General features: G+C 36.9%; 1 protein-coding gene across 2 annotated transcripts in view; it reads right to left on the bottom strand.

Moving 5' to 3' along the window:
* The window catches only part of CycY (cyclin Y), a 35379-nt gene extending 15849 nt beyond the window's left edge, over positions 1 to 19530 (bottom strand). The window contains exons 1-4 of one of the 2 annotated variants that reach the window (XM_081760599.1): positions 19380 to 19530; positions 9078 to 9494; positions 6879 to 6910; positions 5699 to 5887 (exon numbers count right to left, since the gene is read on the bottom strand). In XM_081760599.1, the coding sequence (XP_081616725.1) occupies positions 5699 to 5887; positions 6879 to 6910; positions 9078 to 9306 (450 nt within the window). In that variant the 5' untranslated portion in view covers positions 9307 to 9494; positions 19380 to 19530. Of the gene's footprint in view, positions 1 to 5698; positions 5888 to 6878; positions 6911 to 9077; positions 9495 to 11746; positions 11846 to 19379 lie in introns of those variants that run through there. The other variant, XM_081760603.1, reaches the window with a different exon arrangement.
* Positions 19531 to 21188: the final 1658 nt, after the last annotated feature.

The following is a 21188-nucleotide window of genomic DNA, read 5'->3' as shown; positions in this document are numbered from 1 at the left end:
CCAGATTTCACACATATATTAGTCAGAAATCTTGAAGAGGTTCATTGGTTGCCATAAAGGCTCCAATTATATTTTTGTGAGTGGCAAGCACCACTTTTTGCAAATCCAATCATATCTTCAATAGATGCATGAAGTCCACTACAATGGACAGATCGTTGCAGACAAATGTGCTTCAAGTGCATACTGTCCACTACATGGAACATGTCTGTTTGGATGATTTTTGTAGATACAAGAGTAAAACTAGATAATATCATGACGTCAGCTTGTTTCACACAATGTAACAAAGAAAAGAAAAAATATCACTTGCGTAGCACACCTTCTATAGAAGATGTCAGTAGATATTTCAGAACAACTCGCCACGCCTCTTTCATGCCTTATGCACCAACATCACACCCCTGCTTTCAGAGTTTCTCGGTAGATGGAAGAAAAATTTAGATCGTTCAGGCCACTCAGGTAACTTCTATGGAAAAAGAATGCACTTGGGTTGCGGGTAGAGTTCCGACAGAACACAATCGTAACCAATCAGCAGTGTCCACTCCAGTGGACATTATGCACGAAAGTGTTAAACGGCATCGGTTAGTGTCACTAATCACCTCATGGATTGGACACTAAAAAATCGAATGTTTTCTATTATTTTTACATCACCCTTTTCTCACTCCAGTCCGTACCGATGAAACTGAACTTGAACTTCAACTACGTCGGGAATGTAATTATAATCTTCTTGACCCTAAAAATCATAAATTGTCAATTTGAATATCTTTACATGTCATCCCCTTACACCTTTTCCTCTCCTTGCCGAAAATGTACTATAATCTAAGTTAGACCAGTACACTCATATACCAAAAATAATAAAAATCGGTGTAACGGTCTAGGAGGAATTAGCCGAAGTACACTCGGGTATAAAAAACCATCAAAATCGACGCAGCTAGAAGAAGTTAGTGGAGACAAAGATCGTTACATTATATATCTGGATGCCCTCCTCCCACCCTATTAAAATAGGAATTTTCAAAAAAAAAAAAAAAACGCTGGGACACGGATCCTATCATTTTAAATGAAGATTTTATGTACCAAGTTCCGTGTTCCTCGGTTGAAAGGCTCATGAGAAACTAAATTTTTCGGGTAATTTTGAACTCCCCATCCGCTTTCCCGTCAGGATGCGTATTTTAATCAAAGTAACACGACTAGGGTTGCCACCTCTGGAAAATAGAAAAACCGGCACTCCTAAAAACTCCCTATGATATATGTCTAAGTGTTAAGTATCTCTGTTCGGACCCATCCATAGGAAGGAAATGTACTATCGTGAATAAAACTGCATTAGCACTGAATATCCTTAGTACATTCACTAATAAGCTTAATAGATACATGGTGCTATAAATGAGAAACTGAAATCGGTATTGATCATTTTATTGTATTTACCATTAACGGCCATTTTTTAAAAAAATATCGAAAGAGTTGAACTGAAGTATATTAATCTTTACGTGAATGAAATTTATTCTTTAAACTTATATTTTAACTACAGGAAATTGCTTTAAGAAGTTCTTTTTCACTCTCAATACATGTATAAAATTCCTTATAAGTAAATTTCAAAATTTTCCTGATAAGAGCCCCTGTCATCTCTTTAAAAATTATCTAATCAGATGAATAAAATATATTAATCGTTGATAGATGGTGAAAGGTGAAAGTTTTGGATTTACAGAATGAAAGTTACTTTTTAAATCTATATTTCGAATTTTTCGAAATTTGGAAAAAAACGGTCATAAAGGGACTGGTAAGAAGTTTGTATCGGTCACCGGCGTTAATCAAAATAATAGCAATATATCCTGCCAGGCCGGTAAAAAACCGGCCAGTTAGCAACCCTAAACACGACAGAAACAAAATTAGATCAGTATAATCATGTACCAAAAATCATCAAAATTCGTACAACGGTATAGGAAGAGTTAGATAACAAACATCGTTACACTAATTTTTATATACATAGATTAACATATCATTTTGATAATGTCAACTGCTATACGTGGAAAAACAACCATAGCATTGAATTCCTCTGTGTGTGTGTGTGTGTGTGTGTTTGTGTGTGTATGTGTATATATATATATATATATATATATATATATATATATATATATATATATGTGTGTGTGTGTGTCCCAAAGTTTTCGACAATTCTGCCTCTGAAGAGGGAACATTTCGTAACATTTTCATCCCCTATTTTGTGTTCATAAAATTACGAAAGTGAGGAGGACACGACTGATCTTTCAAAATAAATTTTTCAACATAATCTGGATTGACCTGGTTATTTATCATTAGTTCTAAATTTGGTTTGAAATGCATATTCTGAGGGAGGAAGGTAGATTTTTCGCCAACAATAACGGCAGTACCATTTGAAGGTATTTTTTGAAGATAACACTTGGGTTAAGTCAGGGTTTTATTTTTCTTTCCAATCCAAATACGCCTCCGAAGAGAGCGGGAAAGAGGGTTGAAATATATCTACCATAAACCCATTCTTCAAGTCCTGAGAACGGGCATTTCAACTAATTGTTACTACTTAAATAAGAACAAATCAAAAAGTACATTTGAAAACTAAAAAGGCGTTTTTGATTACACACATCTTACTACTAAAAAATCATACATATTATTGTACTTTTGTCACGCTCCGTGCAGATAACTTGAAATCAAATACTTATTTCATACATAATTCATACTGATCAAGTTACCGGTTACTGATAAAGTTTACCTTAAATAATTTTACAATTTTAACACAAAAGATACTAACATTCATCATGAGAAAGTTATGATGAAAGGAGTATAAAAAATTTATTCAATTTACATATACCCACTTCCAGGAATTACACTCCAATTTATCTGCAAGTACAATGGTCGAAATGCTGGTTAGAAACCATAGAAAATCACGGAGCTGGCATATCTACACAAGAAAATGGTAGAGTCGCAACATGGCACCCATGGAACATTATGAACATGTTGCACAAGGTGTTCAAATGTTCGAAAACAAAAAAGTCATCTTAACTGCACGTGTAACCAACCCGAGAGGCCACGTAAAATGGTGTCCCAGCAAGCAGTCGGTCGTACAGTTCCTCAATGTTTGGAGTTTAGTATTCCATATCCACTGTATACTTTGGCGCAGCTAAGCGATCGTTATTGCTGCAGCACGGCTAGTGGAAAGACATTGTCCACACGTGTTTGATGGTACTTAGATCTAGATACAAAGCAAACTACTGTAGAAGGTATATACAGAGTACAACATGCTGGGATGATTTAGCGGTATGGGGCACGCATTACCCTGCAGGAAGACAAGAGTTCGTAGTGTCCAGATAAGGACGAAGGACACGATTGATAGCGTAACGAATATACGATGCACTAGTCATACTCTCCTAAATAAAGGCAAAAGGCACGTGATATGTTTATTTCCTTCATACCAGGTTTTTATATATGTATAGTTCTATATGATTTTTAAGTGCGAACATAGTTGGAAACAAATGATAGTGATAAATTTGGCAGACATTCGATAGGAAGGTGGTGTATAACAGGGAAGTATAAAAGTTCTTTAATAAATTTAACACCGGTGGTGTAGCCCTCCAAGATGCATCACATACGAATTGTCCGTAAGGCACAGACAACGACATAGTTCTCAAAACCACCATTACATGAACAGATACTTATGCTCTTTATTTGGGCATTGTGCATCGCGAACTGGTGCCACCTTGCCAGACAATGAGTGCAACCGTGTACAAATAGTAACTGCAACGTGTGCATGAAAAATGACAATCCGAAGAGTCAGTGTTTGTGACTCGCAACAGTACTATCCTGCTTCAGGACGATGCAAAGCCACATGTTGCTAAGTTTATCCGTGACACCATTATTCGACTTATTTGAAAAACGCTAATATATCTTCTTTATATTCAGGAACCATTAATTACTATTTGTTCAATTCGTTCGACAACCATCTGACGGACGACTGTCCCGAATCCTCGATTTAGTAATCTACACATTGGACAATTTCAATGGTCACAACCCCCTCTATTCTACTACCGAGGGATCCACAATTTGCCTGAATACTGGAGACAAGATATTAGTGCAGACGGGATTGTTTCCTATTTCCTATATACATCTAAATATATAACCTCTCTCTCTCTGTAGAGTCAAAATTCAGCATAAATCTTTAGGTACCTAATATCACGTGACTGCACTGTTTGATGACGCCGCCCACCTGGGCACTTCACAGCTACTTTTCTGTTCTTTGTTTTTCTTTTGTTCCTCCTGCTTTCCCCTTCCCATCTGATGCCGTGTTTAGCGAAATACTTATGATGTTCTTCCTTAGTACAGTGTGATATTGTTTTCACGATTTTTTGGCAATTTCTTTGCTCGCTTCGGAATTACCTTATTCCAACTGACACAAATGGTTATCAAAATAACAGAAACATCTGAAAAAAGTGCAATTATCAGATCAATATGACGGTAAAGTATTTAGCGCTCTCACAACAATTCTGATGCGATGTAGAATTGACTCAAAGAGGTCGTCAATAGGAAGATGAAGTGGAATCATTATGCGTGCAGTGAATCACTCAGTTCCGTGACAGAGGATGGAGAGTGGAAGTCAGTGCCGGAGTAGTGCCTCCAAAACGAACCACACATGTTCAATTGTGTTCAGATTCGCGTAATGCGCGGCCAGGGGAGGTAAACGCCGTAATTGCTCTAGCCAAGTGAATGGGTACATTATCATCCTGGAATATGGCATAATTGCACATTCACATTGTCCCCAAAAATGGCGACATAATCACGGGCAGTGACGGGACCGGAAAGAGTCAGCCGAGGACCCACTGAAAACCAAATATTGAGGCCCACACCATGTTTCATGGTTGGGTGGAGACACTGCGGAGCATACTCTTTTTTGAGCATCCGACACACACACGCACACGCACGCATGCGGCGCGCGCCCATAATTTGAAATAAAGTGAATGATGACTTATTTAACCATACCACACATTTCCAGTAAGCAGCTGTCCATGTTGCATATTTGCAGCACCATTGGCGTCGTGCGAAAAAGTGTTGTACCCTTATTAGTTTTCTCCCGTACAACCTGACCACGTATATCCATGGTCATGTAACTCGCGGCGGCTCTTGGAGCTGATGCTGGAATTTCTTCTTCACTTCCACCCGTCACACGGTGGTTTTCATTCGGCGGGACCTATCACCAAGGGTTTACATTCGACCATTATCCCTCTTCGTCGATGTGGATTTGTAGGCCGTGACCGCCAGGACACAGTTCCTCGTGGTACAGCCAACACATTTGCCATTTCATCACGCTTGCACCACATAACCGAGCGTCCACAATTTACTCACTTTGTAAAGCAGAAACGTCGCCCATTTTGCAATACCACTGTCTTGTATAATTCACTGCACACTGCAATTCTATTGCTCCTCACATAGTATAAAGTTTAATCCAACACACCAGCATCAACAACCCGACGCTGCGGTCGCCACCAGACCGCTGCCAATTCAGATATCTAACGTGTTTCCAACTCCAAGTGTTGTTATTATTTTGATAACCATCGGTAAATTGATAATGACGCCATGTAAGATTACAAGATGTATTATAGTTATATACCTTTATTGTACGATTTTCTTACTTCTAAATGTAATGTATATTTCAAAAATAACTAAACAAAGCACGCTTTCTTACCGTTAATGGATGCAGTTTTTCATCAAAAATATCCAGTTGTCTGTCAGACGTTCTATTCTTGATGTGATAATAAATGGCCAATGCTACACATTTTATTGTGTTTTTTAAATTAGGCTGAGAAACCGTACTGTCGTCCAGGTAAATTGTTGAACAAGAGCTGCTCTTCTTTAGAGGTCTCTCTTCTATAAGCTGTTAAGATAGTTTGAATTTATAATGACAAACACAACATATCTATCATGGAAAAGACTGAACACAAACCACCCTTCCAATAAGATTTTTTTTTTAAATTATAAATGAAAACCGCCACAAACTCAGCTTAAATTAAACGGTACTTTTAAGCTTTATAAGCAATCGTCTCAAAGTACAGGAGAAACTGAAAATGACAAAAACTGAAAAACGAGAATCTGGTTATATAAAATGAACCATCTTTACATATAACCAGTTCGTTTCCTTCTTTTTCTTTGCCGCCATTATCATGAAAGATGAAAATGCCTCTTTGGTTTCTACAGATTTCTTTAGTATGATTAACTATCACACAGTACTTCTTACTTTTAGTTTCATACATCCATGCAGGGATGCCTTTTTCTACTCTCATCTTAAAATGACCAACTGTCACATTTAATTACCCCAGTAATTCTCAGAAGAATGATTATATATATATATATATATATATATATATATATATATATATATATCTTACTTTAGACTGTTATAAACATTATTTTAAAATTTCAACTTTAACTACAACACAAATCACTTTATAGGAAAGAAAGAAAGGAAAAAAAAAGAACATTTCAGTACAAGCATATACGGAACAACTGATTTTTATTTATTTTTGAAAGTTAGTCACGGAGAACTTACAATAACCCTATATAAGCCATCACCTCAAGAATTAATGCGATGTAAATATTTCAGGCAATATTATGGTTTCAAAGTCAGATTTCCTAACTAATAGGAAAGAGTACAAGAACTATTCTACGAAATAAATTGTTAGTTTTCAGTTCGGATCTTCAGACTTCCAAGAATACTTCTGTTGTAGTTACGTACTGATTCCTAAAATCGATTTCTAACTAAACTTTTAATTAATGATTGGTGACTGTTTGCTCTTAGCAATGTACTTCCTACTACCAATTCGTTACATTAATAATAATATGTTTTCACAGGTATCGTGTATACTTACATGATTCTGACTTCTTTTCCTTATCATGCCATCTGAAATAGCAGGAAAAAATAATTTTTCAGAAACCAATTACTTTTATTTCGTCTCTTCTATATATAGCACAAAAGAAATGAATTTAGTACAACTTTTAAGTGTACTTTGTTCTGAAATGTATATCTATATCAGTTTAATTCGTACACACTCAATGGAATTGAAATGCTTGCCTTAAACACGTAAGTCATTTTAGACGGAAACATTAACAGGTACAAATGACATCCTAGACTAAATCGACAGAAGTTCGTTCTTATAGCTATTCTTCAACAAAACTAACACAGTAGTTGCTATTATTCATTTCGCAATCTGGATGTTTTGAGTTCGTATCTCACGGCCGGAAATCGAAAATTTTCCTCAATCACATCAGGTGAATGTTGTGATAGTATATTTAAATATAGGAAAAGAACATGCACACATACTTACCTTCACTGACCAACAAGATCTGACTCAAATATTAAAGAAAGGAAGAAACAAGCGATTTGAACTTATTTTTACACACCACAATCCTCTGTAGGCGTGAATTCAATAATTTACAAAACGGTTAAAAAAAAAAAAAAATGATTTGACTGGACCGGAACTCGAACCCGAGATCTCCGGCATACCGTGCCGATCACCACCCATTCCACTTCCCAGAACAGCCAAACACTCTCACTCTGTGATTGTCCAAGCACAGCAGCTTAGGCTGTGGTACAAGCCATATGGTCTGAGTGGAGAGCACCGACTGCAGGAGTGAGAGTGTGTTTGGCTGTTCTGGGAAGCGGACTGACTGGGTGGCGTAGTGGTTAACGCATCGGCACGGTATGCGAGAGATCCTGGATTCTTGTCCTGGTCCAGTCAAATAACTTTTTCACATTTTGTAAGTTAAGGTCTCACTCAAGTTCAAAAATAATTGAGTATCTATCTTGTTTAATTTAAAGTCCTTCCATAAGCCCGTTTCTTTAATTTTTTAATTTTAGTAAATAACTCAGAATACAAAAATGTAGAAAGTGAGCCAGACAGTATCTACAAACTCTATTCTATGAACTAAAAGTTGTTTTCAAGACCCCTCGTATAGTATCTAAATTTGGGTGCCCAAAAATTATGACGTCATAAACTGCGCACCCAAATTTCTGGTCTATGAGAGATTTGGAAAACGTTTAATATTTTAGTTAATAACATTTAGTGGATATTACTTGACTCACTTTGCATATTTCTAATATTTGCCATTATCTTTATGTTGTTACTAAATTTCAAAAGAGTGGAGGGTAATCTTATCCAAAAACTTTAAATTATCTTAGTTTGAATAAAAACAAAAAAGTTTCAAGTTGGCTGCAAATCGCCCATTTAACATAGAAAAGCATTTCATTGACTACCAAAATTACTTCGTTAACTTTGCACATGCTGGCAGCTATCAAGCCAGTTGTCAAAGCGATGGTTCATATATCGGTATGACTAAGAGGAACATAGATAGGGCTACAAGAAGTAAAGAAAATATTAGAAGTGAGAAGGAACAAGATTCAACTGTTTCTGGATTATCAAAATACCTCCGTACGTCTAAACGTAACATTAAGGAAGTTAATTTATTCGAAAAACGCAATCACATATTGAAAGAAATATTTCCGAATCATTTTATATTATTACTATAATACAATACTATGTCCTATTACATACATATTCAAAGTTAAATCTCGATGAGAGCAATTTCGATAAGAACTGGAATGGTGTAAATAGTCTCACTCAGAAATATTAGCCTCAACGTAGTCAATCTCAATAGTTAACTCAACTTGTACGTTTTGTAGTATTCAGTTATAGTTTTAAGAAATGTGACGTACGTCACTTCCTACGTATTTTAATGCAATTTCATCTTACATTTGTTTCCTTTTATGTCTTAAAAATGCTAACAAAACTCCGCGAAAATTCAACATATAATCACTCACTCTCACTAAAACACATACACACACACACAATACAACGCATGCATCATATGCCGTTATACGTTAAGCATGAAAATAATTTTCCGAAGATCTCTGTTTTATAGTGTCTTACTAGTAGAAACTACTACTATCTCCAAATTTAGGTATTGTTTCTCCAGTATTCTGAAAATTGTACACGGGAAAATAAAGAAAATCCAGTGAAACACACTCCTAAGAAAATATAATTAAATGACAAAAGCACTCAATAACTTACTTTGAACTGATGCTTTCGATCTTTCTAAGAAGAGTGTCTTTGCTTTTGGATGAAGAGATGGATCTGCATCCCAGTCTTCTGGTTCACGTTCACTTATATGTTGGATATTTCCAAAACTCTCAGAACCTTCAAACGCTGGAATATCTCCGACTTCGAAGAAATTAGTCCTTGGCTGTTTACGATCATTCTGTGGACTTGAATTAGCACAGCAACTGTGTTTGTTCCCCATTGCTGTCTACTAGGACAATATCACAGCAGCTACACGTAATAAGGTTTCGGCCACACAAACGTCTTGTGTACTCATGTCTTAAATCAATCACAAAATGCGTAAACGTAGATCTACAAAATACATACATATTCTGTACACAAGAAGAGATCTGGTTTCTAGTAGTGCAATCATGGCGCAACTATGAATCCCTGAAAATAAACAATACAGACTCAGTTGACAATCGAAACCCAACAGGTTTGTAAAATAATGTTATTTACACTTATGAAATAAGGTAGTTATTAATAGCGAACATATTAATAACTAATCATTTTCCTTAAGCAACAATTAAACTGACAATTTATGTAATCCACCTACTTAAGCGGATCGTCTTTTCTGTGGCATTCTGTTGAAATATTACTGCATTTTGAAACTTGTACTAAATGAAAATTTTTATCGGTATACTCATACGAAATGAAAATTTTAATTAAAATGTCATGAACAACTATATGAGTACAACGAATGCAACTGTATACTCTTGACTTAAGATTACAGCACATGAAAATTCACCTTAAAATATCTACCTGGCGGGAACTCAGTAAAAATGAGAATATCTTTTAGTGCCTTTTCTTCAATGGTAGAAGTAGGAGAATGTTTTCTTAGGAACTTTTTCTTTCTTTCTTTCTTTAGTTTAACTTCCCCAGGCTAAGGGAGACGGTAATGTAATAATAAGAAACCGGAAGGAGAACTGGGAATAAACCTACGCATACGGTGTTTGACAACGACAAAGCCTACTTGTCGCGATCTGGGATCGAACCAGAGACACCACGCTCTACCACTGAGCAACCGCGGCCCTCTCCAACAGGTAACTGAATACACTTAATAACAGGATTGATTGATTTAAACTACTACTCCCTTCTCACCTCAATCATGGGTTGGTGGGCAACATAGAAATTTTAAAACTTTTCTCTCCCTTGGGAGAGCTCTTTTATTCTTTGATAATGTCTCTTCTTTGTAACTGCATCTAGATATTCTATCCTTGGTCCTCCTCTTAATGTTTTTCCTTCTGCCTTTCCCTCTATCAACACAGTGGTCCAACTGGAGTGCCGATTTCCTTTCGGTGCATGATATACGCAGCATTCTGCGCCAACACCACATTTCAAATGCTTCCAGCTTGGATAGTTCAGCTTTTCTCAATGGCACGTCTCTGATCCGTAAAGCGATACGCTCCATACCAGAGTCGAAATCCTTCGTTACTAAGAGGTTAATGTACGCGCCTTTGGTGTGGGAGGCCCGGGTCCAATTTCCGGTGGGAGCTCATGTGGTTCGGATTCCACATTAATCAGTAGGTCCCATCTCATATAACCTCGCTGCTGAAAGGAGCATTAAACTCAAAATCAACTCAACTCCATACCAGAGTCTTAATAAATCTTTTTTGAACGTCCAATTACACATTACTTGATGTTACCAGTCCTCTTTTCCTATTGAATGCTTGTTTAGCCTGCGCTATTCTTGAAATTACGTCTGTTCACTTCTTGCGTCCGAGGCTATTAGACGTCCTCAATAGGTGAACGTTTTAAAGTCTTCCATTTTCTGTAAGTAATTTAAATTACGATTTAAATCCAATGATCTTTAAACAAGCAGCGGTATCATGTGTACACCACGTGAACAAATTTGGTTTGTATGGTGTGATATTTTCTCAATGATTATTTAAACCGGAAATGGTAGTAGTTCTATAGAGATATTAGAGTGGAGATGGAATATTTTCTTGGTACGCTTAATTAATTCGATTCAAAACGAGGAAATGAGCTAGTTCGTAGCAGTGCTCTTCTATCTGTCCTTATGAATGTGGTAACATCACCACAGTTTAACTGTTCGAAGTCGAATATTTCCCGAAGCTAATGGGACCATGGGCCAGCGCGGGAGAGTTCAAAGATAGTAGGCGCGCAAGCGACGGTAATGAAAAGTTTGTGGGTATTCGGTATTCGCAGTAATACAAATTCCTATACGACTTATAATGGTTTCACACTAGCAGGCCTCGCACCAGGACATTGAAAAAATATAGGACAGTTTGGTTTATACAATAGAATATTATGCTCTGAAGCACAAATAAATAAATAAATAAAAACGTATTGTAAGAAAAGGTGACCCTTGACCTCAATAGGCAACTGGAAACAAGATTTAGATTAATACAGAATAAGAGTATATATATATAACCTTTTGCTTTTTAAACTTAATAGACCTGCTGTATTGTTTTGGAAAAAAGAAACTGTTTGAAATAAATGACTTGATTTACTGATTAAAGAAAAATGATCAATGTATTTCCCTTCTGCTTTCCATGAATTTTCTCGGACGTTTTCACAACACACTTTTATTTTCAGGTTTTCCAGGACGCGTAGGAGCCCTACATATTATGTACAGCAACATTGGAAGGTGCTGGAAAAGTTGGTAAATACCAACACACCTCAATGGCCAGTCAATACCGCTGCAAACACTGCTGAAAGAAAACGCTGATACAACTTGCGTTATAAGAAACTGGAGCATGGCAAGGTTCCTCAGTTAAGATTCGCTGGGGAAGAAGAAGCACATAGGAAACAAAGAATGGACATGAGAGGATAAGAAATGGTACATTTAAAAAATAATAATAATACTGACAATTAGTGACTAGTCCTCAGAAAAAGAAATGCTAAGACACATTTAGCATGTAGCAATTTAAATAATCACTGGAACTGCCCTTGGCTTGTATTTTTAATAATTCAATGACTGAAAAATACAGGAAATAAAGGACAAGATTAAAATATAGGCCAGCTGGAAAGCCTGCACTAGTAATGCTTCACTTGTAAACATAAAATACAGCTTTTGTACACTGAGCAGAAATACTCAAAAGGCAGAAAATAGTATCCAATAGTCATCTTTCATATGCACTTAAGTATTTTACACTTCTTGATTTTACACTAGTACCCCTACACTTATAAGCGTAAAATTCAAATGTATTACTTACTATTTAATCTTATCGCTTGCAGAAATTTGTACTTTATAAACGTATCTATCCACGCAGAGTACTGAAGTTTAACTGTAAATTTTGCAAAATATGGTGTGCTGAACCTTGCCTACATTATCTTGGCTTCCTTATACAGTATTACACGATAAATGGCAGACACTTTGCATTACTGTTTTCCCCATTATAACATATTAGAGATAAAATACCCATATATTCCAGGCCCGAACCTGAAAACTCATTGGTCTCAGGACCTGCGAACAGGCAGAATACTTAATAATATTTTTCATAGTTAGACATTCGTCTTTTGATATACATATTTCTTCTGTAAATTTTACAAATCCGTGATCCCAGATTCATAACCAGTACGGACAACTTATGTAAGGAAATGGTTAGTTTGGTCAGTATACGGCAGCACATGTGATAAAGAAATGTCTTTCCTAAAGCAGTAAAAATTACGTCTGTCTGAAAAGAATAATGTTGCATTCCATAAAGTAACTGTAAAGTTACACTCAATATAAAAACAACATAGTTACTTCCAGAGACAAAGAAATGTTGAATTTCATGGTCCCATGCTCATATCCACTGACCACTCATTTTTAAGTGTGAAATTATTCCAGAAGACGATGAAATATGCAGTGCATTTTTATTTCTGTATTCTAGTTTATTTTAATCATGTTCACATCAAGAGTTTGCATTTTTATTTCGTGTTTTCAACTCTACTTTCATCTTGTTTATATTAAAAGCTCTATGCAAACACTAAGCTTCTCTATCGAGATGTAATACATGTCACGATTCAGTTCTATTGCCTGCAGCACGATTAGCGCTGTTTGCCTTCGTTGATCCTTGATTCATACCTGTGTCGACCAATTCCATCATCTTATGCGTAAAGGTTTGAAACTGGTAAATATATCTGCGCAACTAACGAGATACTGTTAGCACTTGCCTTGTAGCAATCTCACGACATTTGTGAATTGCAGCAAATGCACGGTACATTTGTGCATTGGCTCTGGCTCAATATAAATAAATCAACTTTTGTATCTCGCGTTCATCCTGATTTTCTCATAATTTCCTACACCCCATACTGTAAATAGGGTTTCCGTGCGCATACGGGATGGAATTCGAGAATACTATTGTGTTACGGAACACTACAAATATAATATGTGCAAATTATCAGAATTTTTAAAAATGGTCGTGCAAACAATTTGTAGTAAATCGTGCGATTTTCGGTTGAATGACCCAGTACTCACTGCAAGAAAAAAGAAAGAACATTTTAAACTTATATTTACATAAAGCTAATTTTGGCAAAGAAACTGAAAGACATTTTTCTGCAACACTTCATGAAAAGGGCCCACCGGGGTTGGTGGCACATTCAAGCAGTTGGCAGTTCAAGTACGTCTGCAGAATCCATACGATGATACAGTGAATGGGATTCTTCATCCCAGCAGTTTTGGCTGGGCAGCGGCAAAATTTCCTGAACCACATCGTTCATTTGTCAGCCAAAATGAGTTCATCGAGTCAGCAACATTTCTACAATATCACCTCAACAAAGAACAAGCAGTTCCTTAGACAAAAAAAAAAAAAAAATCACGTGTTCATTCCTGCAGTTTCAAATATTCTCAAACTTTTTGTCAAGGTATTTTCGTATTGCCAAAGTATTTTCTACTCCCCGAGAGCTCACCAAATTCGACAACATAAGTGGATATATAACTGCAATCTACAACAATCGCTGGTGGCTGGTATATGTTTTGGGAAAAGATGAAATGTAAGAGAAGTTTCTCCGTTCAGCTGGATCATCTGAAAGTTTTGCATATCCTGGGAAACTTAAAAAAATGAAATGAAATCTTTGAGTTTTACGTCCCACGGTTATGCCGGTTAGGCTAAAGGAGACGGTGATAATGAGAAATAAGTGAAATGGTGGAATGAAGAAAGTGGGAGGAAACGGAAGAACCCCGAGAAAACCCACGCACACGGTGTTTGTCCGCCACAAAGTTCACTTGGGGGGCTGGGATCGAACCCGGGACCCCAAGCACCAGAGGTGAACGCTCTACCACTGAGCCACCGCGCCCCCCCCCTGGAAAACTTAGATGTTCTTTAGATTCGTGCAGTGAATGTACTGTATAAGGTAAATCTTAGGACCCCAACACGCCGACTATACACTCACCTTGACAAACATGTAATAACAACCGAAAAAGTCTTCCTGATTCACTCCAAACTGAGTTTTAAGCAGAGCAGTAGTAGCTAGAGAAGACTTGAACTTCCAGATATGAAAAGAAACCTGATCAATGTCCTTTTCTCGCACTATGGTATATTATTATTATTATTATTATTATTATTATTATTATGAAGAACCTAAATTAACGCGATTTTAAACTCACGTTTGGAAGTTTTGAACGCAAACCGGATTGTTAAAGAAAAAAGTGTAACATGTAATACATGCAACAGATAAACAACATTACAAAGCAGGAACAAATCAATAGGTAGCCCACACAAACGCAATAGATTAATTGAGATTTAATGGGGACGCCAGCATCGAGGCTATTTGTCCCCGTCAGGATCAACACAACCGCGGTAAATAAATATTAAAAAACAAAAAATCAAAATATAACAAAAATACTGCTTCAAAAGAGAAATAAAAAATCTAAATGAACAGATAAAATAATAAATATATGAGAATAACAAATTATTAACAATGACAACAATTGTAAAGCTATCAATAACAATAGTAACAGAGAAAATGCATAACAATAAATGCTAATAATAGTAACAATACAGAAAATATATATAACTAGTAAAAAACAATAGATCAGAAATCAACGTTTGAGGTGAACCTTTCCACGTGGGCTACTTCCGTCCACACAGTATCCATTAGGATGTCTTCCACCATGTCAGATTTCAAAGAAACTGAAGGTGGCTTACGAATAGGTGGAGATTTTGGACAGCCATATAAGGTGAGCTGGCGTTCGTCGAAGACTAACATGAGATTAAGGGGAGAGGGGGAGGATTCGCTAGTCGATGCGACTGGAGTATGAATTTCTACACTTATGAAGGGAACGAGATGTGGGTGGGAACGTCCGACGTCTAAGTTGCCACAGATGTACAAGAGGTATCTGCAACAGAAGTAAAGGACACAACGCGAAGAAGGGATGAACGCCGCTTAGCATCGGTAGCAGAGATCTCAACAACCGTTACCTCTCTGATACATTTCTCAAGTTGAAAGGCTACACACAATTCAGACCAAGCAGAATTCTCGTCCTTGATGTTGCGTAACGGGCTTAATCGCGTACAGGGTTCCGCACCATAACCATCTTGGCCACAATTCGTACAAGGAGCAGCACTCGCATTAAACGACATGCTGGTGTGCCCGAATGGTGACAACTGTAACAGACCAGGGGGCCGGGGATATAGGGACGGACCTTAAATCGCTAATAACCAGCCTTCATATAGTTCGGAAGCGTAGGTAAACTGAAAGTAAGAATCAGTGACCGAGCAGCAACGAGTTCACCTGACTTACCTCTACAACATGTTGGTCAGCCAGCTCTGATTTAATCATCTCTCCGTTGATATTTAGGAGGTCCCAACATGATATCAGATCTCGAGAGACGTTGAGTAGACGATGGGGTTCTACCGATACCTTTACTGGGGTCCAATGGAGGTTCATTTGAGTAGCTTCGCTGTTTGTTCCCCGTCGACCGTTACCACTGATAATGTGTCATTCCGTAATTTATTGATATCTTTAACCTGTCCGGCGTTATAAGTAACTATTCTATTAATAACGAAAGGAGACAAACCCTTAATAGCACTCAGACGGTTAGCTTCAGCATTGGCAGTATCAGCATCTTTACCTTCAATTACAAGATATTGAACCACAGACGTCGCGATACTTCTTTTCCACACTAAGAATTTGTCTCGTTTTCGCTCGTTTTGACTTTGTTACAACAGCGCTAGCCCGGAAACGATTTTACAGATTTTTTAGTACCCACAAAAAGGTATGAAATATATATTTACAAATAGAAAAGTGTGAATGCCGCAACTTCACATCGGGGCGCTTGCGAGGACTCCCCTAGTTATCCCATAAGCACGCCCTCACCGTAGGATCAGCGTGAAGCCCACGCGGTAAAAGGGAATAGATATACAGAGAACCAATTTCGACGACAAAAACAAGAATTGAAAGTTAAGAAAAAGAAAAAAAAACTATCGAACGAGAAACTTTAACCCCCACCAACCCACAAAAAAAAAAAAAAAGATACGGATTATTTTATCGTTTTGAGCTTTTATTATTATTATTATTATTTAGTTTTCTGTTTTGATATTTTTTATATTTTTAAAGACTTGCACACCGGACGCACACAACAGCAAGTCGGTATGGGGGCATGTTCAACCCAGTGGAGGAAGACGTCGACGGACAAACTACTTCCCAAGACTTCCCCGAACCACCCGCGAGTTCTGTAGCGGTCTTCGCAAGTGAGAGGGCATGCGAGACATGGAATGAAGGTGAAGCATGTATAGAAAAAATGAAGCCACCCTCTCTGCACCACCCCTTCCCCGACGATGGCGGTCCGCTAGATGAAAGGGGAGAGGGATGACAAATGCAATAGAACGCCCATGGAGAAGTGAGGAGGTAATATTACCGAAGTACAACAGACAAGGATATTACTTTAACATGGGTGAACATTACAATGCCCACTCCAGTTGGAGTCCTTACGGAGACATGAAAAATTACACAGATGACTATTACAGGGCTCATAGTGGTCTGGTCTCTTGCAAATAGTTGAAAAAAGACCAAAATCTCATCATGTCCCTTTTTTCCTTTGTCAATTTCTCCATCACATCTCTCTTTGTTGTTTTATTTCATCTTTACTTCTTCTTTTTGAGCTTCCTCCTTTCTTAGGTTTTCTAAGTATGCTTTATAGTTACAGTAAGCAGACTTAGCATATGTAAGAAGCTTCTGAGTAACTAGAACCAGTTCTGGCCTTTTTCCGAATTTCTTCATCCCAGACATTATATTTAACTTAGCATTGAGAGTTTTCAAGCTATGAAATATTCATATTCATCACCTACTCTTAACAAGAACATACAAGAAACATAACAAAACCAACATGATGAATCACACAACGTTGAGCGGAGCGTTAACTATTACGAGAGAAAACTAAAAGACTATTATGATAGAAGAAAGAATAGACACAGAAGGGTTCTCAACCCCACCTTGAGAGCTTAAGCATCCACCAACCATCCACTGTTTTTTAGAAAGAATAAAAGCTGAAGTGAGAATAAAGCTGACTTTCACATGGGGTAGCAAGTACTGAAGCTTTCAGAAAAGTAATGACTAACAAGTGTCTGCCTTTCTCCATTTATTTTTATATTATTGTTAGAAAACTGCTACCGCAAAACATAAAACAAATCAAATGAGAAAGCCACTTCACCTTCCAAAAAAAGTAATTTTTAGTGACAAATTTGAAAACAAGTAACTTTTAGTGACCAGCTTGAAAAAAAGTAACTTTTAGTTAAAAAAAAAAAAAAAAAGTAACTCCGTATTAGCCCTGATATTAACAAAATAGGTTCAAACTTCTCTAAGCTAACTCAACCGTACTTATCCCTACCCTACATCTACTATACTCCTTTCAAAGCTGTCATATTAATCGATGCACAGCTGGAGCGTCATAAAAGTTATTTCTGAAGGTTTTCAATATTATTCAAAGAAAGGAATGGTAATTTTACAAAGAAATTAAGTAGATAAAGCTCTTGCTTGTAAAGACCACGTAGGAAAAGTTGGTGCGTGACCTCTACAATAATTAGTTTTGCGCATACCTACTGTCGATTCACTCCCTATGGAAGCACCCCTGTCGGGGCCAACCAGATTCACCCTGTCATGAAGCAGAATAGATACAATTCTTGCTTTTAGTCCCCACCTAGCAAAGGTTAGTGCATGATTTTGACAAGAACAATAGTTTATATGGAGCATCAGTTTGAACGCATATTAACAATCTGTACGCAACTATTTGAAAATCTTTTTTTTTTTTTTTTTGACAAGATATTATAAATCTGCACATTTTCCTTCCAAAAGCATAGTGTTGCTTTGGGCAATTATAAATAGCACCTAAAAACTAGATCTAACTTCTACATAATCTTCCTTCACCCTAAAAGGTCAGTAAATGACTCCGTGCAGATCTAGTTTAGGCACACCACTAGAAATAATTGTTGAAAATTATAAATTTTCATTCTTATTGTCCTCCAAGATTTGCGCAGGGCGACATGACACCACCTCCTTAACACATATGAAGGTCAACGGGGCCACCACATGTAATCATGTGCTACGTGAACACTAAAAATCATAGATGTCATCTAACAAAGTCATGGGAAGGCGAAGATCGTGGGCCCACGGAGTTGCGCGTCCGAAGAGAGCAGGCCCATCAGTGACGGTGAGTAGGTTCTCTTTTATATGCACTTACTTAACCCTGCAAGCACTTGAAATTTATTTATAGTGCTAACTCGAAACACTTGCAAACATAAAATACAGCTCTATTATCATTCAATTCTGGCACCTGCGGAAAATTGTTCCTTATACACATGACTTTTCATGCAGAGTATTTTTTCCCTGTAAATTTAGTAAAATGGCTGTGCTTAAACTTGACCAGCAGCACCGAAGACTGCATATTAACGTTTCCTGAAATATAAGCTACACTGAATAACCGCTGTTGTCCCTTTAACTCTACACAAAATAATGCTGTATTAATAAAACCATGTCTTTTCTTTTATAGTTTTATCAATATTGTGGCACTGAATGTAATACTGTAACAGGCATTATTGATTACTCACATCAAAGCGTAAGTATGACGCATCGAATATTTCAGATTTTCAGTTATGTAATTTACAAGTTTCTACAATATAATTATTTATGTACAAGACAGTATTTACAAAGCCTACAATTAATTAGAATTTAAATTTTTTCATGTCTATACCGCTTATGAGAAATGCGAATTTTGCTCCACTGAAAGTTATTTTCAAGCTTTAAGGAAAACCAAATTGTTATTGATTAAACATTACAGTACTAGAGGAAAAACATGCTACCTTCTTTGAAAAAAAATATTTTACTACTAACCATATACTAAGGATGCTGACCACCCCTTTTCTTCCATTAAACTTCACATTAAGAGTTTCCATTACACATTCTGCAACCACGCACCATGTTTCAATGTTACCAGCAGTCCACAAAAATATTCACCTTCCAAAATTGGTGTTAAGAAATGGAGGTTGTCAAAATCAAGAGAGATTTTTTATTGAATTGAATACAGAATGTCCGTAAGTCCGTCTTCAACATTGGCAGGGGGGGGGGGAGGGTGGCTGTGCACATAATCTTTTTTTTTTTTTTTTAAGCGATTTTCAAAATATTTATGAAGTTGAAAACCAATGCTGTGGACGATCAGGGAAGCAGAATTGTCTTCAATATTAGGAGGCAGAAAGATTTGAGACTTATTCTGGGGAGACATCAATTTCATCTCACTTTCCTTTGTGGTAATCAGACACAACTCACACATTTCTTATCGGATTATTGGGGAGACAGTTCCCCCAAGTTCCAAGGGGACATGTTCCCTTCATCCCCCGGATTTGCGCCAGTGGATACATATACACTATATCATATAAAATCAGTATAACGTTCTATACTAATTTCATTTTCTGCATTTGTATGCTGTACAATGAAAAATTATAAATTCAATACTCTTTTACTTTAATGGCGTAATTTAGGGCTTCAGGGGGGCAATTGCCCCATGAGTTTGGGATATTTATACCTATTAATCAATATTGTAAAGATAAAATAATGAAAACCGTGAAACTCTACTTATCATTCTGCCTTGCCTCCCTTACCATCCCACCTTTCAATAAATAGAGATAACTCATTCACTTTTTTTTTTTTTTTTTTTTTAGCATAAACGCCATAAACTAACTTCATTTTGCCTTTTACTTCGAAGTAAGTGAGCTAGCTACCTCTGTGAGTTTAAATTGTTCAAAGCTAATCACAAATGCATGTTATTAATCCATTATCTATCTTTCTTATTTCCAATCTAAGTAGGGTTCCGCTGGTGCACAGTAGTAGAGCATTCACCTCTGGTGCGTGGGGCCCCTTTTGAATCTCAGCTCGCATCAAGTGAGCTTTGTGTTGAACGAACACTGTATGCGTAAGTTTTCTCGAGGATCTCTTGTTTCCTTCCACTTTCTTCATTCCATCCTTCACTCACTCTCATCACCATCTTCTCTTTTAGACAATGGGATGTAAAACTGAATAATTAGTTTCATTTTTTATTATTATTATTTTGATTCTAGTAATAGGAATTTAAGGATAAATCTATATTTATTTTATGAATCTTGGTTACACGAGAATTTACGATATAAAATTCAAACTGAAAATTTATACGTTTTGTGCAAGTGAAATAGTGTATGTGTTCTTTACACTTTATGCGTAATATAAATTAATATATACTAGTAGTAATTGTGGTCCTTATGATTTAAATTATATTTCATTAAATGAGAACTTAAAGCGGAAGTCAATAGAAATTAGCTCTAGTACTACAAGGCAAGAACGCCGATTTCTCTGTAAATTTGGGGGGGGGGCGATTCAAATGCAAAAGGTATATATATGAAGATTTTAAGACAAATTGCACCCAAATTATGCCAAATATTGTACACTCATAAATACAATAGGGGGCCACATGAGCTTTGGGAGCCCGGGCCCCCTCGGCCACCCCAGGATCGGCGCCCTTGCTACAAAATTAATTTTTAACAAGTTGTTCCTAATAAATTTTCACAGTTCGTATCTGGAATAATTAAATATTGCCTACATGAAGCGACTCAATAACTAGTATAAGATGGTTTAAGGCTATGTCTGTCGTTTTTAATGGAGGAGCTTACATTA

This window comes from Thermobia domestica, chromosome 1 (genome assembly GCF_964235325.1).
Source record: "Thermobia domestica chromosome 1, izTheDome1.hap1.1, whole genome shotgun sequence".
In the NCBI taxonomy this organism is placed as follows: domain Eukaryota; kingdom Metazoa; phylum Arthropoda; class Insecta; order Zygentoma; family Lepismatidae; genus Thermobia; species Thermobia domestica.
Note: the sequence above shows the minus strand (reverse complement) of the source record. Positions and strands in the feature narration are given on the sequence as shown.